Source organism: Bactrocera tryoni, unplaced genomic scaffold (assembly GCF_016617805.1).
Source record: "Bactrocera tryoni isolate S06 unplaced genomic scaffold, CSIRO_BtryS06_freeze2 scaffold_11, whole genome shotgun sequence".
In the NCBI taxonomy this organism is placed as follows: Eukaryota; Metazoa; Arthropoda; class Insecta; order Diptera; family Tephritidae; genus Bactrocera; species Bactrocera tryoni.
In genome coordinates, this window is record NW_024395824.1 from 9,563,249 (window position 1) to 9,581,406 (window position 18,158).

The window sequence follows — 18,158 nt, forward strand, 5'->3', positions numbered from 1 at the left end:
CGCCTGGCCTGAGGGAGTATTGTTTGTTTGTCAATCACTAACATTTGAGGGGGTAAGAGTTGAAAAAAATTCAAATTTTTTTTGAAGCACCCTAATGTATATACAGTAGCGGACAGTGAAATCCGGACAACCTGTGGGTTTGTATTTAAAACACGATTGTAACCGACAAGTGTAACTTTCTGCCGAAATGATTATTGTTTCACTTAAAGTAGTGCTCTGTACACGTTTTATAACAACTTTGTTTTATTTTTTAATAGTTTCAAAGTATATTTCGTGCTTGTGCTTCGTTAAAGCTTAAATATGCCAACATTAAAAAAAAATGTCCGAACTGCAAAAAAGTAATATTTTTATTTTGCGAAAAGAAAATCTGACCATTCGGGAAATTAGTGGTAGAATTGGCTTCAGCAAATCTTCCATGAGAGAATTTCTAAAGAATTTCGATGAAGCAAGGCCTCTTAAGAGAAAAACTGGCTCTGGAGCAAAGAAGAAGACAAGTTCTAGGGAAGATCGGGTGATAGAACGTGTCAGTTTGAGGAATCGCTTCAAAACTGCTGAGGACATTGAACTGGAGTTATTTGAAGATATCGGTACGGAAGTTAGCGCAAGAACTGTTCGTCGAAGGTTTTAAGAGGTTAAATTGAACACTCGTCGGGCCGCCAAAAAACCACTTTTAACCTCAAAAATGCGTCAAAACCGTTTACGATGGACAAAAAGACATTAAAATTGGACTCAAATATATTGGCGAAATGTAATCTTCTCAGATGAGTCCAAATTTAACATTTTTGGCAGCGACGGTATGTCCTACATGAGCAGGAGAACTTTTGAGCGGTTCAAGGACGAATGTGTTCAAAGAACTGTTAAGCAGGGAGAAAGCCGAAAGGTCTGGGGTTACTTTTCTTACTATGGTATTGGGCAACTAGCCCTAATAGAAGGAACCGCCAAAAGAAATAAGTATCAGGAGATACTTGAAACCAATTTAATACCTTCAATGAAAAATCGCTTTTCACGAGCGGATGTCCTTATTTTTTTTAGGATGACTGCACCCTGCCATTGTGCCAAAATAGTAAGTATTCATTTTTTGTACAACTAGAGTTTATTGCTATAATTTTAATTACAAATTTTATACTTATCCTTTTTCCTTTCTTTAAGGTTTATCAAAAATCAGGGTGTCGACTTTGGAGTGGCCAGGTAACAGTCCGGATCTCAATGCTATTGAGAACCTCTGGTTTATAATGCAGGCTCAGGTAGCACAAAAGAGACCAAAGAATTTAGCAGAGCTGAATGGAATTCTCGAAGAAGCGTGGTATAACGGTATTGGAGCAGGAACAATAAAAAACTTTATAAATTCAAAGCCCGAGCGTATGAAAGCCGTAATAAAAAGAAAAGCACGTTTGACAAAATACTATAATTAAAATAGTGTTTTTGTATAGATTAATGTTTCCTTTAACTAAAACTATAAAATCATTTCTTTTATGTAAATAAAAAAAATTTATCTCTGTTTATAATACGTAAAAATAATAAAAAAAAAATTTATAAGAACAATTCACAACATTGACTTTTTTTACGCTTAATACTAATGTACTAAATATATATTATTGTTTAAAAAAAAATTTAAACATTCCCCTAAAATAATAAGGAAAAACTATGATTTTTTAGCTGTCCGGATTTCACTGGCCGCTACTGTATATATTCTTAGCCTGGAGCACCTCCTCTATCTCTAGAAAATAGGACTTGAATAGCGTAATCCGATCCAACTTATAAAACGCAAAGCATACTGTTCAAGATTGAGATATTGTATAGGGTATTAACCCACCTAAGTTTGCATAGGCTACGCCTATGGGACAAATATCGCCTGACTGTAACGTTATTTCTTCTTTCTTTGGTTATTTGCATTCCGCTATTGACTTGTAGGCATATGTATATACCAGAGACCTGAACGATTAAGGTAGGCATCGTACGATTACGTTACTAAGTAACACTTCTGACGATTACCACGATGCGAAGGTAACATTGCGCATCGGCATCGCGGCATCGTGGCATCGTGGCATCGTACGATTACTATCTGGTATCGTCAATGGCAAATGAAACGAAATGCATACATAAAAGCAAATTCTTGTGATTTTTCTTTCGCATTTACCTTATATTAGGAAAAACTTAATAAAATTCTCTTCATTTAAACATAAATTAATTCAATATAACATACACAACATAAATTAATTCAATAAATAAAAATAAATTAAATATATTTCGTTATTTTCGATCAAAATAAGCAACGAATTAAAAATAAAAAAATATTTAATATGAACTTAATTTTTTTGTTGTGAATGCAAAAATAAAATGGCGTCCAGATTTTCTCCTTTCAAATTTGTTCTTCTTTCTTCTAATATACGGTTTGCCAAACTAAAACATCTTTCACTTGCTGCACTAGACGCTGGATTACATAAAATTTTTCGTGCCAGTCTAGCCATCAATGTAAACTCATCTTCATGACGCCGCCACCAATTCAAAACGCAATTTTCTGTATAACATGCATTTTTGTATATTTTGCCAGTTCTTTTCTTCGCGCACCATACTAATTGAGTAACATGTTAGTAATCGGCGATGCCACGATGCCGATACCCACGATGCCGATGCCCACGATGCCAAAGTACCGTTACGTAGCGTGTACTCGCCGCATCGGCATCGCCGCTTGCTAACATGTTACTTTTTTAATTACTCGTGCCGGTCTCTGGTATATACATACATATCTTAGCGACGCTGACTGCTGCTTATTTATATATGCACACCGCTAGCATATGCTCTATTCCCGAAATCATAATTAGTTTACATACATATCTACATATTAAGTATAAGCGCATCTATTCGCACCTACACAAAATGCATTACCTTTTTTGTGCAGCTATTAGCAATGCATTTTTTGTACAAGCAGGCATATAATTGCCGCTCCTTGCGGATTTAAGTGAGTGCTAAAAATAAAGTCGTGACGACAGGTCATATCAAACGCAGTTCCTTTTGCTTTATTTAAATCTTTTACACATACATTTCAAAAACCATTCGTTGGAATAATTGTGGATTTCTTGTCAATTAACTATATAATTTAAAGCGTACTAAGAGATGTTAAAAATATTTTCCATGAACGTATATGAATATACATGTATATTCAAACACTGCATTCACTACATTATGAAGCACTATCTTAAATAGAACTTTTCATAAAACTTCAATTAAACATCAAATCAAAGTTGATTTCCTATGGTAGTAACAACTTTTTTTTTAATAGGAAGTATCAGGAAAGTCGTGAAAACTACTTTTTGGATGAGCTACATAAAAAATAGTCTTATACAAATGGCCGCTTTCCAGTTTACCTCGTTTAATCTGCAAATGGCACAAGATTATTTTTCCAATTTAAGTCCATTAGCTCAGCGCATTGCGTCTGATATAAACATAACAAAATCATCATATGGCACGCTTTGGTATACTATGAAAGAAAATCAACAAAACGAGATCATAAACCAAACTCTGATAAATCCTGAAATTTCGCTGAAGTATTTGGAAAATCTGTTCCTGCCCGCTTCATCGTTATCACCAAGTTCATCTTCGTCAAGCTCATCTTCGGCTAGTTTATGTACTACAAGTGCTGAACATATTTTGCCATCGTCTTCAAAGAACCGAGGACAAGATTATTTTCCCAATGTCAATAGTAAAACATCGCGTTCGTTAACTGAAAATATTTTACAGACTCAAAATTTATTGTCAAAAACCTTGGTAGCACGCGCTAAGCACACTGTCACATCACACACACATCAACTTGGTAAATTAAAACCTCCTTCGTCTCCACCGCCACCTCCTCCCACTAGATCCAAAAAATTGAAAAGAACTGAAAATACTGAAAAACAGAAAAGTTATTTGAGATCGCTTCAAACGTTACGCAATGATCCGGCAAATGGTAGAAACGAGAAAACAGATTATATTTATGATGGAGTCAACTTACATACATATATCGCACAGAAAGTGGCACTAAAAATTATATATGATGATGTATTAAGGGCATATCCCAATGAACATTCGCAACCTTTCAGTTATCGCACAAAATCACAAATAAACCTACAACAACAGTATTATGAAGCTGATTTGAATGATATAAATCTAAACACTAACTTTGATTATAAATGCCTTACTTCAAACGAGTCGTGCAATATAAATTTGGTTAAAAATGTAGATCTAACTAAAAATTATGATAGCTTACAAAAGGAGTTAAAGAGTACATTGAGCAACCATTTGAAGCCGTTTAGAAAAAATAAACGCCTATTACCTATATCGCAAGAAGCATCCAATAATCCATCTGCTAAAGCAATTCAAGTGCTTTCTTCGCCAAATTCGAATAAGTCTAAAAATGAATCGAGCAGATGTTTGAAAGAAAATTTTGTAAAGCATACATCCGAGGGCTCATTCTTACTCGACTTCAAACCGAAGCAATCAAATTTGAATTATGCCGTGTACGCAGATGTCTATGTTGAAAAAGGTGAATCAGCTACTCTAGTGTACAATTGCAGCAACAGCGGAATTCTGACGGGATCCTCGAACTCGTTAACAACTACATCCGATGACGACGCACAAAGTAATCACGAATATAATGACGAGAATGGTGACGAAAAAACTTTGTGCCGGCTTTTTGATAACGATCTAAATTTACATAGGGGATTCGATTTTCTGAATAATTGGTAAAGAAATTTGTATACTTTTGATATAAATAAGGGAATCATTATAATTATTAAGTAGAGATGATATCATATACATCATTCAATGTATTTTTTAATTTCCACTCCTTGGTCTGCAAATTATAAAAAAACAGTTTTTACAAAAAAAAGTTCAGTTTTTGTTTCTACGTTTACTAATTTCTTGCAGTTGCACTTTTCTTAAGAAATTATTGGTATATTTATGTGCACAAGTTCAATATGCAAATACGTCTAAATAAACAGTTCCAACATTTTTATTTTAATTCAGTGAAAGGAAAAAATGATTTGATAATTATTTGCATGTTGTTGTTGTTCTAACGGTTATCTAATCCCCGTTAGGATGGTAAGATTTATTATCTAGGTTGTCGTCGACGTCATATAACGGGAGGCCCAAGAAACATGTTGTTTCGACGGGGTCGGGCCAAAGGAAAAAGGGTGTCAGATGAGTGTGGCATGCAAAGAGGTGGCCAGTGTCGAAGACTCATTGCACGCAGGACATATGTCGGATATGTCGGGGTCTATTCTGGAAGAGTAGGAGTTTAATCTGCTACAATATCCAGAACGAAATAATTATTTGCATCGACATTAGTGATAAAAGTTTGTCATTAGTAATAAAAAAATTAGGCATACATATACATATATTTACGTTCTCCTCAATATAACCTATAAACTTTCATTACCATTAAATATTGGATAAGTGTATATTCATTTGCTAGATATGGCGTATTATACTAATTGTGATGTACATATAATATGATGTTCTGTAATGCAACCGAAATATTTCTGACATTGTATCAGTTTTGAAACGTATTAACCCGGCAGTTGAAGCACAGTGACAAAGAAATTCACGCATCACAAATAAAGTTGATTTTTGACATTTTCATATGCAACGTTAGCGTAGTCCGATTGAGCTTTCTTCTTCTTAGTTTTTTATTAATGGTTTTTATTAATTTCGATAGATGGTTAATAATGAGTTATTGCACTGCGGCCCAGATCCAGCATCCGGAATAATTTCAGTAGCTTGCTGGGCGCTACTGAGGGGATGAGAACCCTGTTCACGTAAATGGAACCTAAGGCCTTAAGCCTGCAAATTGGATAATCTAGAATCAGGTGTACTGGGGTTTCCTGTTCCATGCTGCAGAACTACCAGTTTACGGAAGAGACTATGCCCCTGTTGGACAAGTGCTTCCTGAGTCTGCAGTGCCCTGTGTAGAGCGCGACGAGGAGGCGGAATTGACAAGAGGGAGGGTGATTATTTCCTTAAACCTTGAGATCCTCCTAGAAACAGCTTGGCATGTCGCATTCCTGCTGCCAGTGCTGTTCCCTTTCCACTCTCTCCACCGTGCGGAGCAGCTCCTTAAGAGTGTGGGACTTCACTGCGTTACTTGGTTCCCGTTGTTGTTGTAGTTGTTGTAACGGTTTATCAATCTCCGTTGGCGTTGAGCGTTCTAGTTCGTCGGCGATCTCATTTCCGGCTACCCTTTTATGCCCCGACAACCATATTAGGTGTACCCGGTTGCACACTGTTAGGCGGTTCAATCCTCTCATGCCCTTCTCTACTACAAGCTATTTAATCTCATATGCTGAGATCGGTTTTAGCTCCGCTTGACTGTCGCTAGAAATGGCGATATGCTGGTTGCGATAGTTGCGGTGGAGATTGAGTTCTACGTACTGACTTATAGCAAAAACTTCTGCTTGAAAAATGCTTGGAAATCGTCTAATTGGTTTGGATAGCTTGGTATGTGGTCCCGCAATGCCTTCCGGTGTTTTCGAGCCGTGAGTGTACCACTGGATAGTATTGTCTCTCAGCAGAGAATAAAGTGGAGAGTCATTCCACTCTGTTTTGCTGCCGAAAGTAACTCTAAAATTCTTTGTAAAGTTAATCCTCTCCCTAACGCCGTCCCTTGGAAGTAGGGCCAGTGATGTGTTTTTCACCAAATGCAGAGGTGTGAGCTCCAACATCATTTCAAGCGCTGCAGTGGGGCATGTACGCACTGCGTAGCCTTGGCTGCCCAAGCAACCGCCCCATAGGTGACAATAAGCCGAACAATCATGGTATACAGCCATCTAATGATACCTGGCTTGCATCCCGAGGATCTGCCGGTCAGGCGTTTGCATATCGAGAGCGCCTTGGTGACTTTGGACAGCGTTAGATACACTAGGCGTCAAATGAAAGTATAAATGTAGTATATACTGGCAACCTCAGATCATTAATTTACTTCCTACATTTTTGCTTAAGAATAAATTCATAAAGCATTTTATGTAGAAGCACCGTTACGTAAATAAGCAGTTGGAGTAATATTTACACTTATTATTTAGACGAAAAAAATATTTACTGCATCGGGAGTGATTAGTCTTCGCTGGTGAGCCTATGAGTGCGCGTCAAATGAAAGTATAATTTTAGTTTTGGTTAATTTTTTTCAAGGTAAAACGGAATTTTACTATATATTTAATACATTTGTATTTATTAAGGGAATTTATGTTATGGTGAAAAACTTTTTTTTCTGTTCTTAGTAAAAAATATAAAAAATTGAAGATAATCGGATCTTAATTGTAGAAGATGGGAAGAGGGGTGAAACGTATCAAAAAAATTTATGAAAAAGATTCCATTTCGATCAGAGAGGAAAGAAGAAAGATTTTTGAATAATCTAAGAGAAGAAAGAAGAAGCAAGACTCAATACGGTGGAGGTCCAAAATCCAAAATTTCTACACACGCTGAGCGACTTGTACGAGAAAAGCTCCTGAAAACCCTGAAATTTTATCACGGGAGTTGATTAAAAGTTTTGGTTTGGATGTTTCCATTAGTACAATGAAAAGAAAACTACAAACATCTGGTTTTAAGAACGATGTCGCAAAAAAACGAGCTATGTTTTCCATTTCGAGTAGGAAAAAAGGACTAGAGTTTGCAAAACAATATCCAAATATGCCAACCCCATTTTGAGATAAAGTAATTTGGTCCGATTAATTCAAATTCGAGCTAAGGAGTTAAAAAACAGTGTAGTGTAAACCTTCTAATCGCTTAAGCCACAGTGCATACAATCATCAGTGAAGCATGGAGGATGTTCTCTCATGGTTTGGGGCTGTTTCTCAAAATTTGGTGTCGTTAATGTACTTAAAATCGATGGACGAATGACGGTTGCTTCATATGTTAACATTCTTAGCGAAATTTTTAAAATAAATGCGGAAAAGTTAACTTGGGGTCGTTGATCTTGTAATAAGATAAACGCGCATCTCGCCTGACTACTCGCGTTTTTGAAGAAGGCTTAAGAAAAACTGGCCTGGCCAACTCAGTCACCGGATTTAAATCCAATTAAGCATTGTGGTTAATTTTTGATTCAAAAATACCAAAAAGCAGCCGTACAAACTTGGAATAATTTTTCTTAGAGACGAAGCGTCAACTTGACATTATTCCAATGAAAATATTAGAAAATTTGGTTCGAGGCATGCCAAAACGTCTTCCTGCAGTAAACCAAACGTTTCGTATTTTTTTTCAAAATTTATACTTTCATTTGACCACTTTTATTTAAGAGTCCCTTTTTTAAAGTGGAACAAATTTTTTTCCTTTCTATTCCGGAAAAATTTTTTTTTAATATATAATTTGTTACTTAAATACTTATGTTAATGTAATATAAATGTACGAATTATTAGTTGTTTATTTTAATAAAACTGCATTGAAATAACGGTTGTGAAATTTATACTTTCATTTGATGCCTAGTGTACATGCTTACTTCACCGTAAGGATGAGTTTAATGTGAGGCCAAGGAAATTGATCTCTTTCGACATCTCCAACTCTCTGCCTCCAATTGTTAGGGGTCTCAAGCTCGGAAGAGATCTTCGCTTAGTAAAAGGGATCACGGTAGTTTTGCCTGGTTGATACTTAGCCCTACCGTTTTACACCATCCCTTTGCTAGTCTTAAGCCCCTTTGAACAATGTCGCAGAGAGTGTTCTCGAATTTGCCTCCCGCCAATGTCAATGTCGCGACAATGTCATCGGCGTACTCCTGGCAACGAATACCATTGCTAGTGAGCAACTTAAGGAGCTCATCTACTACTTGTTCCATAGCATGGGGTGTAGTACTCCACCCTGAGGTCAGTGCCTGGTAGCGCCAAGACGAATATTGTTGTTTCAGCTACCCTAGTATGCAGTAAGGCCCCTATCCATGTGAATATAGGGCCGTCACGTTCCTTTTCTCCAGTGCCTTGATCACGCTTGCGTGAGACGCATTATCAAAAGCACCTTCAATGTCAAGGAAGGAGCGTATCGCAACCTAGCCATTATCCAGCTAATGCTGTAGTTCAGCTGTGAGTTGGTACAGAGCAGTGTTAGTGGATATGCCTGCTCTGTACCTGTGCTGGTTAGCATGTAGGGTAGCTATTTTCAGCGCTTCCGATCTTCTGTAGTTGTCCACAATCTTTTCCATTCCTTTTGGCATGAAGGCCGAAATGATTTGGCCAACGAATAGTCTCTCCTACCTACCTTGGGGAGGAAGATTACCTTCGCAATTCTCCATGATTCTGGGATATACGCCATCGCCAGCCTATCTATCATCAGCCCTAACAAGTGTGGCAAGAGAACTTGCATACCTTGTTGCAAAAGAGCTGGAAAGATGCCATCCGCCCCTGGTGACTTATAGTTCAAGAAGGAGGCCTGTGCCCACTTGATTGAGTCTGCAGTGAACATACTGACGCTGTCAGAGAATTTCCTAAAACTGTTTGACTTCGCGCACCTAATCCCCTTGTTGTAGGTTGTTAGGTGTTGCCTATATTCCTCCCAGTTGCCCGTGCGCTTGGCTTTATTAAACAGCCTGCGCACTGATTGCTTAAGTATAAAGGTATACACGGCGTAGGTTTAAATTTAATATAGATAAGACTCCTCCGTATATTTGTACGGGAGAGCCATTTGCGGCAAACAATGACAGAGAATATGGAATTTTGCTGATGTATCGTAAATGCAAAGGCGATGACCTGTTGGCTTATCAGAGTGCTTTCCGGGTTCTGATATGGTATTAGTAGAGCTGGCCTAATGACGATAACTCGAAACAGAAGTGAACGAGCACGGTTGGTGACATTTGGTGGCATTTGCACCACATTTTGCATGATACCAACAAAAAATGTACGTATGTTGAATAACCGGTCTTCCGTGTGACGTAGATCTACTGTGGTGGCGTCCGGTAGATAGGCTAATGCTGTTTTCGAAAGAGAAGAAATTTCCGCATATCGTTCGTAAATCTGTTAACTCAGCCTACGTTTGCGATTCGGAGATAACTTCAAAAATGTTTCCCCCGTCTTTCAGTGATAAGCATTCTGCGCTAGAATCAGCTATTTTAATTTTGTCGCTAATAGGAACGTTAATGGCGATAATAGCTGTTTACGTCTGACCCAGAGATCATGTAGTATACTTTCGCTGAGCGTGGCTGCTGTTCGTCGCCTTTCGTTGTACAAATCGGTAGGACTCAGTTACCCAGTATAAGGTTTTTCAATACACGTTGACGACGACATTACCGACTCTGGGCGAAATTTTCGATGATTCTACGACTAATGTAGCTAAATTTATACGTTGTTGGTGTATCTTCGAAAAGAGTACACATCGCTATTAATTTACTGGAGTTACGCTTGCAAATACTATGTTTTATTTGGTTGTATCAGAGCAAACATGTGATTCTTCAAACCAAAACTGCAGCCAGTAGCATTAAGCATTAGGGTGGGTCGATTTTGGACTTTTTTCGATTCGGGATTTCTAATAGTGCGGAAAAGTGGCCTTAGTACTTCCTGATTCCAATGCAATTTTTGTTTTGAGATCGGATTGCAAACTCCGGCCTTGAAATTTCGAAAATTCGCCTAAGAATGTGAAATTGTCTACCTAGCGCCTAAAATACGCATCTTATGGCAAAATATATAAAACAAAAGTTATTTGTCACGTCATTTGCTACCGAAATGGTACATGTGATCATGGCCGTAGGACGAACCGTTCTCGAGATACGAGCGAAAATGCGGCGCGCCACAGCGCAAGGTGGAAATCGGCTTGCGGCCACACTTCTTGACGTTGATTTCACCGAGTGCTATCACTCACATTCATTCACCCACGCCAAAGGACACGTTCGGATAGGTCTCCACACAAATATTTTTTCATCGAGTTCCTTCACTTTATCGGTGATTTCGCCGAGTTCTATCACTTACATTCATTTCCCTGCGCCATACGACACGTTCGGACTGGTCTCCACATAAATATTTTTTCATCGAGTTCCTTCACTCTTGTCGTTGATTTCGCTGCCGAGTGCTATCACTTATATTCTTTCAACAGAACACAGAACTCAAAATGTCTGTATCTAAATTTCAAATTTAGACAGAAATGTCCTGTGTTTGGCATTATATCCGTACAATCTCTCTGGAGTCCCAGTTACCTACTTACCAGGATGTTCTTTTGTGTTATCAGTTTGAAAGATTTCGTATATGGCGACTCCGAGGCGATAAACTATGAACCTAGGAGTAAAAGAGGTTACAGAAGGAAGCTGCATGTAAAAGGTGGTAGAAAATACTTTCAAAGTCATCTATTCTTGATAGTTTCACACACCAGAGTTGTACAAATGCTCACCACATACCATAAGAAATTTCTGACTCTTAAACAAATGTTTTTAAGGAACCCAATAGGTTTGAGCTCTAAAAGAGACGACTTTGTCTTTCTTCTGCCGGAAAATTATTTGGACATCGCTGCTTGTAAATACATTTATTTTTCTTTCTTACACTTGTCCAAAGGAAAGGAAAGTTCCTATCAATGAACAACCATTTCTCTTGGACCAAGGAACCAGAAGAATTGGTCGCATTGGAAATGTTGATCTACCTGAAACAAAAAAGATTACAAAGAAAAATGAACGTAAAGAAAAGCTTTCAAAATGTCATTCAATATCAACACTTACCAGAAAAGTATCAGCTAGAACACGTGACCATTCAGATCACCCAGACTCTCATACAGACGACAACAATGTAGGTGCGTCGCACATGGATTCTTCCAAAAACGATGCTGATGATGAATTTTCCCTTCCATCCTCTAAAACCAAACAAAACACACTAGTATTAAAACACACTGCTTTAGCTGCCCAAAGATTTGGAGTAGTGATAGAGCAGCGGCCTTCATTTTTTCATCTGTTTTTCTGGATGCAAAAAAATCAGGTTTGATAACAGAGGATCAGGCTAGCTTTGTCACTGACAAATGCAAGATTTGTCGGGCAAAAAAAAGTGTTGGAGTTAAGCTCCAAAACACCGAAAGTATTGACTCTGTATATGGGCTGTATTTTGACGGCCGCAAAGACAATACACTTACACAAGTCAGCGAAGGTGAAAAATACTACCGCGACACTGGCAAAGAGGAACATATTTCTCTTATAGTGGAACCTGGTTGTCATTACTTTGGCCACGTCACCTCTCCTTCCGGGTCAGCCGAGGATGAGACGCAAGCTATATGGCAACATTTACAAGACAATTCAGTTGATCTGGAACATCTAGAAGTTGTCGGTGCAGATGGCACCAACACGAACACAGGTTGGAAAGGTGGAATCATTCGGAAACTAGAAGAAAGAATAGGTAGGGTATTACAGTGGGTTGTTTGTCTTCTACATTTCAACGAACTTCCATTTCGTGCTCTTTTCGAGCACATAGATGGTGTCTCAAAGAGTCCAAATACATTCTCTGGCGACATAGGTAAACTGCTCCCTGATTGTGAGAAGTTGCCTGTTGTCAAATTTGAAAGTTTTCCATCCTGCCAATTACCTTCTGAGGTCATTAATCCGATCCAACTTAGCACAGACCAAGCTTATCTCTATAAAATATCAGAAGCTGTTATTTCTGGTCAATGTTCCTCAGATTTAGCGTCGATGCATCCAGGTAACATGTGCAAATCTCGCTGGCTCACCTGTGCAAATAGAATTCTGAGATTATACATTTCTACTGACAAACCAACAAAGGAAATAAAGATTTTGGTCAAGTACATACTTACAGTTTACTCACCTTTGTGGTTCTCAATAAGATTCAACAGTTCAATCAAAGATGGCTCGCGCCATCTCTATGCTGCAATTCAAAGGTCGAGATACTTACCTGCTAAACTGCGCAAGGTTGTCGATTCATCCATTCAACAGAATGCTTTCTTTGCTCTTCCAGAAAACATTCTCCTTAGTATGATGACTGGCGAACGGATAGAAGTCAGAAAGTTGGCCCATGACCGTCTTCTGGCAGCCAGAGAAGCAGAGTCTGACACTGTAAATGGAAGGGTTACATGTAATAAAGTGCCAAAGCTGAATTTTAAAGCTAATAATTATTACGATATGATTAACTGGAAGACTATTACCTTGACTGTTCCACCAGTTCTTTGTTCAGTTTCTAACGAAGAACTCATAAAAGGGCTGTCGGGAGACACTGCAGAGATATGGAAATTTAGTGAATTCCCCCCTCACACCGTGGCAGTCGAGATAACCGTCAAACTGGTGACAGAGGCATCTTCTAAAGTTATTGGCCCCCAATCTCGTGATCGTTTTATACGCTCTACACTGAAATCTAGGCAACAAGTGCCAAAGTTTAGTACAAAAACTGATTTTTTTAATAAATTTGACACAGATTCACAGATTTGGTTGGGTCGGGCTTGGGAGGAATCCGAAAAGCAGCCACCTCCACGCGGTGGGTTCTGGGCGACCAATACAGGTTAGCTGAGAGCTGCAATAATTTTCACCTTGCGCTGTGGCGAGCCGCCTTTTCGCTCGTATCTCGGGAACGGTTCGTCCTACGGCCATGATCACATATACCATTTCGGTAGCAAATGACGTGCCAAATAACTTTTGTTTTATACATTTTGCCATGAGATGCGTATTTCAGGCGCTAGGTAGACAATTTTACGTTTTTAGGCGAATTTCCGAAATTTCAAGGTCGGAGTTGGGGTTGATGATGCAATCCGATCTCAAAACAAAAAGTTGCATTGGAATCAGGAAGTACTAAGGCAACTTTTCCGCACTATTAGAAATTCCAAATCAAAAAAAATCCGGAATCGACCCACCCTATTAAGCATCAATGTTATCCTCAGTTGTTGTTGTTTTAACGGTTATCAATCCCCGTTAGGATGGTAAGGGTTATCTGTGTTGTCATCGACGTCATCTAACTTGAGGTCCAGGAAACGTGCTGTTTAGACGGGGCCGGACCAAAGTGAAAAGGGTGTTAGATGAGTGGGGTTGGTAGGGCGTGCAAAGAGGTGGTGAGTGTCATGCGGAGACTCGTTGCATGCAGGACATACATTGGGTATGTCAGGGTCTATTCTGGGAAAGTAGGAGTTTAACCTACTACAATATCCAGAATGAAGCTGCGCGAGGGTCACTCGCATTTCTCGCGGCAACTCGAGCTCTTCGTCTGCGATGGGTGGGGGTTTGAATCCAAGAACGCCGTTCACGGGAAGGAAGTCGGTGAAGGTGTTAATGGCTCCACTGTGAATGTCGGTCAGTACCTGTCGAAAGTCAGTTGCGTCCAAAGTCCGGTCGGCGTACTGTACGACGTCGTCGACGTAGTCAAGGAAAGACCTTTTGATGCTCCTAGGAGACGGTTTCGCTCCAAGCAAGGGTGATTTCTACGAAAACATCCCAGCAGGAACTGTTTAGAGAGGAGTTCATTATGCTCCTTAACTGGGAGAATAAGCGTCTCACTGTGAAGGTGTTCGATAGGAGAAGGATAGGAGGAAAGGCATCCCGTCGTGGTCCGAGTGCAGTATTTTGGCAGGTCTGGAGTTTCCTCATCTGCGTACCACTGCATCCAGGCGACCATATAGGTGTTGCGTAGTTGAGGACCGGCCAGCCGATTGCCTTGTATGTTGCCAACAACGTTCCTTTGTCTTTTCCCCATGTGCTGCCGGCTAATGACTTGAGGATTTTGTTGCGGCTCTGTACCTTGGCGATAATCGCGGTCGTATGGGGAGTAAAGGAGCATACACTATCAAAGGTTACACCTAAAATCTTAGGGTGTTTGACAGTCGGAATTTTCACGCCATCGGCTGCAATATTAAATTCAAGTCCATACTCCCTCGTCCAGTTCGTAAAAATGGTCGCTGTGGATTTTGTGGGGGAAAGTGTGAGGTTCCGTTCAGTGAGGAAACGAGAAAGGTCGGAAAGGTAGTTGTTTACCTTCGAACACATGCCATCGATTCCATTGCCCGAGGTCAATATCGTGTAATCATCTGCGTACGAGGTTATGGAAACCCCCTCTGGTGGCTGCGGAACACCCTGTTTAATTCTTCTCAGTTTAGATGTTTCACCTCGAAATAGTACGGATGATTGACGACCGTTCAGATAGTTCATGGTCCATCTCTTTAACCCTGGAGGAAGCGGGGTTTTCTCAATGTCAATAGCTTTTGACACAGTCCATCACACAACGCTAGTGAGGATCGTTCTCTCACAGGGTGGTTTCTGGTTGAGACCTTGAACTATCTGAGCGTTTATGACGCTAAGTGCTGTGGTGGTGCTGTGCACTTTTCGGAATCTATTCCGGTGGCTGGCTAGGCTCAGGTGGTGAGTGAAGGTCGGGAGTAACAAGGCCTCAAGTGTCTTCACTACTGGGGAGAGGAGAGTTATGGGACGATAAGATTCCCCTTTGTTAGCGGGTTTCCCAGGTTTCAGTAGTAGGACCACTCTTCCGACTTTCCACACATCGGGTATTTGAAGAGTGGTCAGCGATAGCTTGAGGACCTTGGTGAGATAACTTACTCCCGTCGAGCCTAGATGCTTAAGCATTAGCATGTTAATTCCATCAGGGCCAATGGATTTAGAAGATTTTGATTTGTTGATGACACTCTGAACCTCCTCATCGGTGAAAGTAAGTGGCGCGCATTTTGCGCAGCCGTCGGTTAACACGTCTCTTGGCTTTGTCTACCGAAGGGTGCAGTGTAAACTGCCGACTAAAATAGCTCGCGTACTTCTTCGGGTCCGAAGAGGCATGACCATTGAATTGAGTCGTGTCTCTTCGGGTTAGACAAAGCTTTGACAGAAGCCCAAAGCTTACTCACACCGGTGGAGAGGTTGCAGGACTTCAGGTTCTCTATCCATTTCGTCCGCTTATGTTGATTTACCATTCGCCGAATTTTCAAATTGAGATCCCCTAGTCGGGGATCCCCGGGATAGGCATGGCGTAAGGTGTACCGCTCGTTAGCTAAAACGGCTGCTACGGCTGGGAAATTGGGGCAGATTTCCGCTATTCTTCCAGCCGGGATGAAGCGAGCGGTAGCTGCTGCGATCACCTTGCGGAATCGACGTTCGCCAACACATACGTCCGTAGAAATGGGTAGAGCGTTGAAGGTGCTCTCAGTAAGCCGACCCATTCAGCTTTATTAAAGTTAACGATGGTACGGTTATCTACAGAAATGAAATCAGGAGGTTTCTCGATCGAGATAATTATGGGCAGATGGTCTGATGCGAGAGTTAGCATAGGTCGCCAGGTTATGCTATTTATCAGATCACCGCTAGCAATGGTAATATCGGCAAGCTATTACAGGTGCCCATAACTCTGGTGGGGGCTTCGTTATTAATTGTGCAGAAAGTCGAATCGTCAATCTGTTCCGCTAGCACCATCCCCCTACGATCATTTGACAGGCAAGAATGCCAAAGATCGTGGTGCGCGTTAAAGTCGCCTAGTACCAAACGGTTTTCCCCACGAAGTAGCGCGCCTATTTTCGGGTGATATCCTGTAGGGCAACATGTAACTGAGGGGATGTATATATTAAATACACCCTGACATTCTAGGGTAGTATCCCTGCGGTCGATGTCTTCATCGGTTAGACGATACTGCACGGTGTTGTGCAATATGAAGGCTAGGCCACCACCATTATTTCGCTCGCGATCTTTACGTATTACGTTGAAACCTGCACAACTCAGAAGATCTGAACGGCTGCTTAGTTTGGTTTCTTGGACCGCAGCTATCGATACGCGTTCCCGATTCATTAGTGCAACTATCTCCTCGATCTTACTCTCAGTTGAATTGAAGTACACGGGTTTGTCGCGGGTGTCCGTAGGTAATCCTGGGGGTGAGGGACTGGCGTATAAGTCGTATTTGTTGCAGCTGCAGAACCCGCAGGGGCGGTTGCCGCGCTGGGGTGTTGGTTGGCGACGCCGCTGTTGTGCGTTGCGGGGGCATGCATGGGGCAACGTATGATTCGCTCCACTCACGTGTGGTGCGCAGGCTGAAACACGCCCGGAAGTGACACCAGCCAGTGCAGGAATTGCACTTAACTGATGTAACGTTCCGACGTATGGCGGTCTGACACACGGAACAGACTGTGCGAGGAACCAAGAGTTGCTGATTGGTTCTCGCACGAGGATTGGAGCGGGATGAAGGTTGGGGGGGCAAGTCAGAGTGGGAGCTATTTTGCCTCTTTGAGCTTATAGGGACCGTGGAGGTCCTCGGTTGGCCACTCGGGGTCAGTGGCGGCTCAGCGCGCGAACTATGTGCAGATTGCACAGCCATAGATGCTAGTGTCGCAGTATTGCGTAGGAAACATGGGGCCACGTAATTCGTGGTCCACTCCCTGTGAGTCTTAAGGCCGCAATGCCCACGACAGCCGGTTCTACGCTCCGGAATTGACTCGGATTTTATCCGACCAAGGGCTGTTTTTCTGGCGATCTAACCCCGTTTGGATCTGTGAGTGTTAATGTTGTCCTCAGTCTTTGCCGGCAGTGGAATCCGTGGCGGAGTATTTTGTGGTGTAAGCTGTTCCACGTCGCTATTAGTATCTCGTCGGGGTCACCAATGTTGTTATGTGCAGAGTAGGCAAGAGCTATCTGCTTGGCAGTTGATGTGCAAAAAGGAAGATTTATTGATATGTTAAAACTACGTACAATCGAAAAAAGCATACTCATTCTAGCCCCGAAATCGGGGGAATGTATTCTAAAACTTTATTAACACATGGCTATTGAATGAGGTTTATGGTTATAGTTGCCTTCCAAGAAAATATGAAATTTTTGCTAAGAAATACAAAAATCTTCATATATTGAAGACATCTAACACATGGCTATCGAATGAGGTTTATGGTTATAGTTGCCTTCCAAGAAAAATGAAAGTTTTGCTAAGAAATTCAAAAATCTTCATATATTGAAGACATCTAACACGATTAGTGTAGACATAGAATATTGCCGATTTTGCAGATTCTAATGTTAGTCGATACTTATCGAATACTGAAATCACCAAAAACCGTTAACCAGTTACATAAATAAACGAATATCTACGTTAACCTCGGAATCGTAAGTTGGGCACTAGGGTGGGTCGATTCCGGATTTTTTTTTATTTGGAATTTCTAATAGTGCGGAAAAGTTGCCTTAGTACTTCCTGATTCCAATACAACTTTTTGTTTTGAGATCGGATTGCATCTTCAACCCCAACTCCGACCTTGAAATTTCGGAAATTCGCCTA

At 40.7% G+C, this 18,158-nt stretch overlaps 1 protein-coding gene across 3 annotated transcripts in view; it reads left to right on the forward strand.

Moving 5' to 3' along the window:
* The window catches only part of LOC120779474, a 34,673-nt gene extending 29,457 nt beyond the window's left edge, over nt 1-5,216 (forward strand). For all 3 annotated transcript variants that reach the window (XM_040111748.1, XM_040111749.1, XM_040111750.1), the window contains one exon: nt 3,281-5,216. In XM_040111748.1, coding sequence (XP_039967682.1) covers nt 3,281-4,725 — 1,445 coding nt within the window. In that variant the 3' untranslated portion in view covers nt 4,726-5,216. The remainder of the gene's footprint in view (nt 1-3,280) is intronic.
* Nucleotides 5,217-18,158: the final 12,942 nt, after the last annotated feature.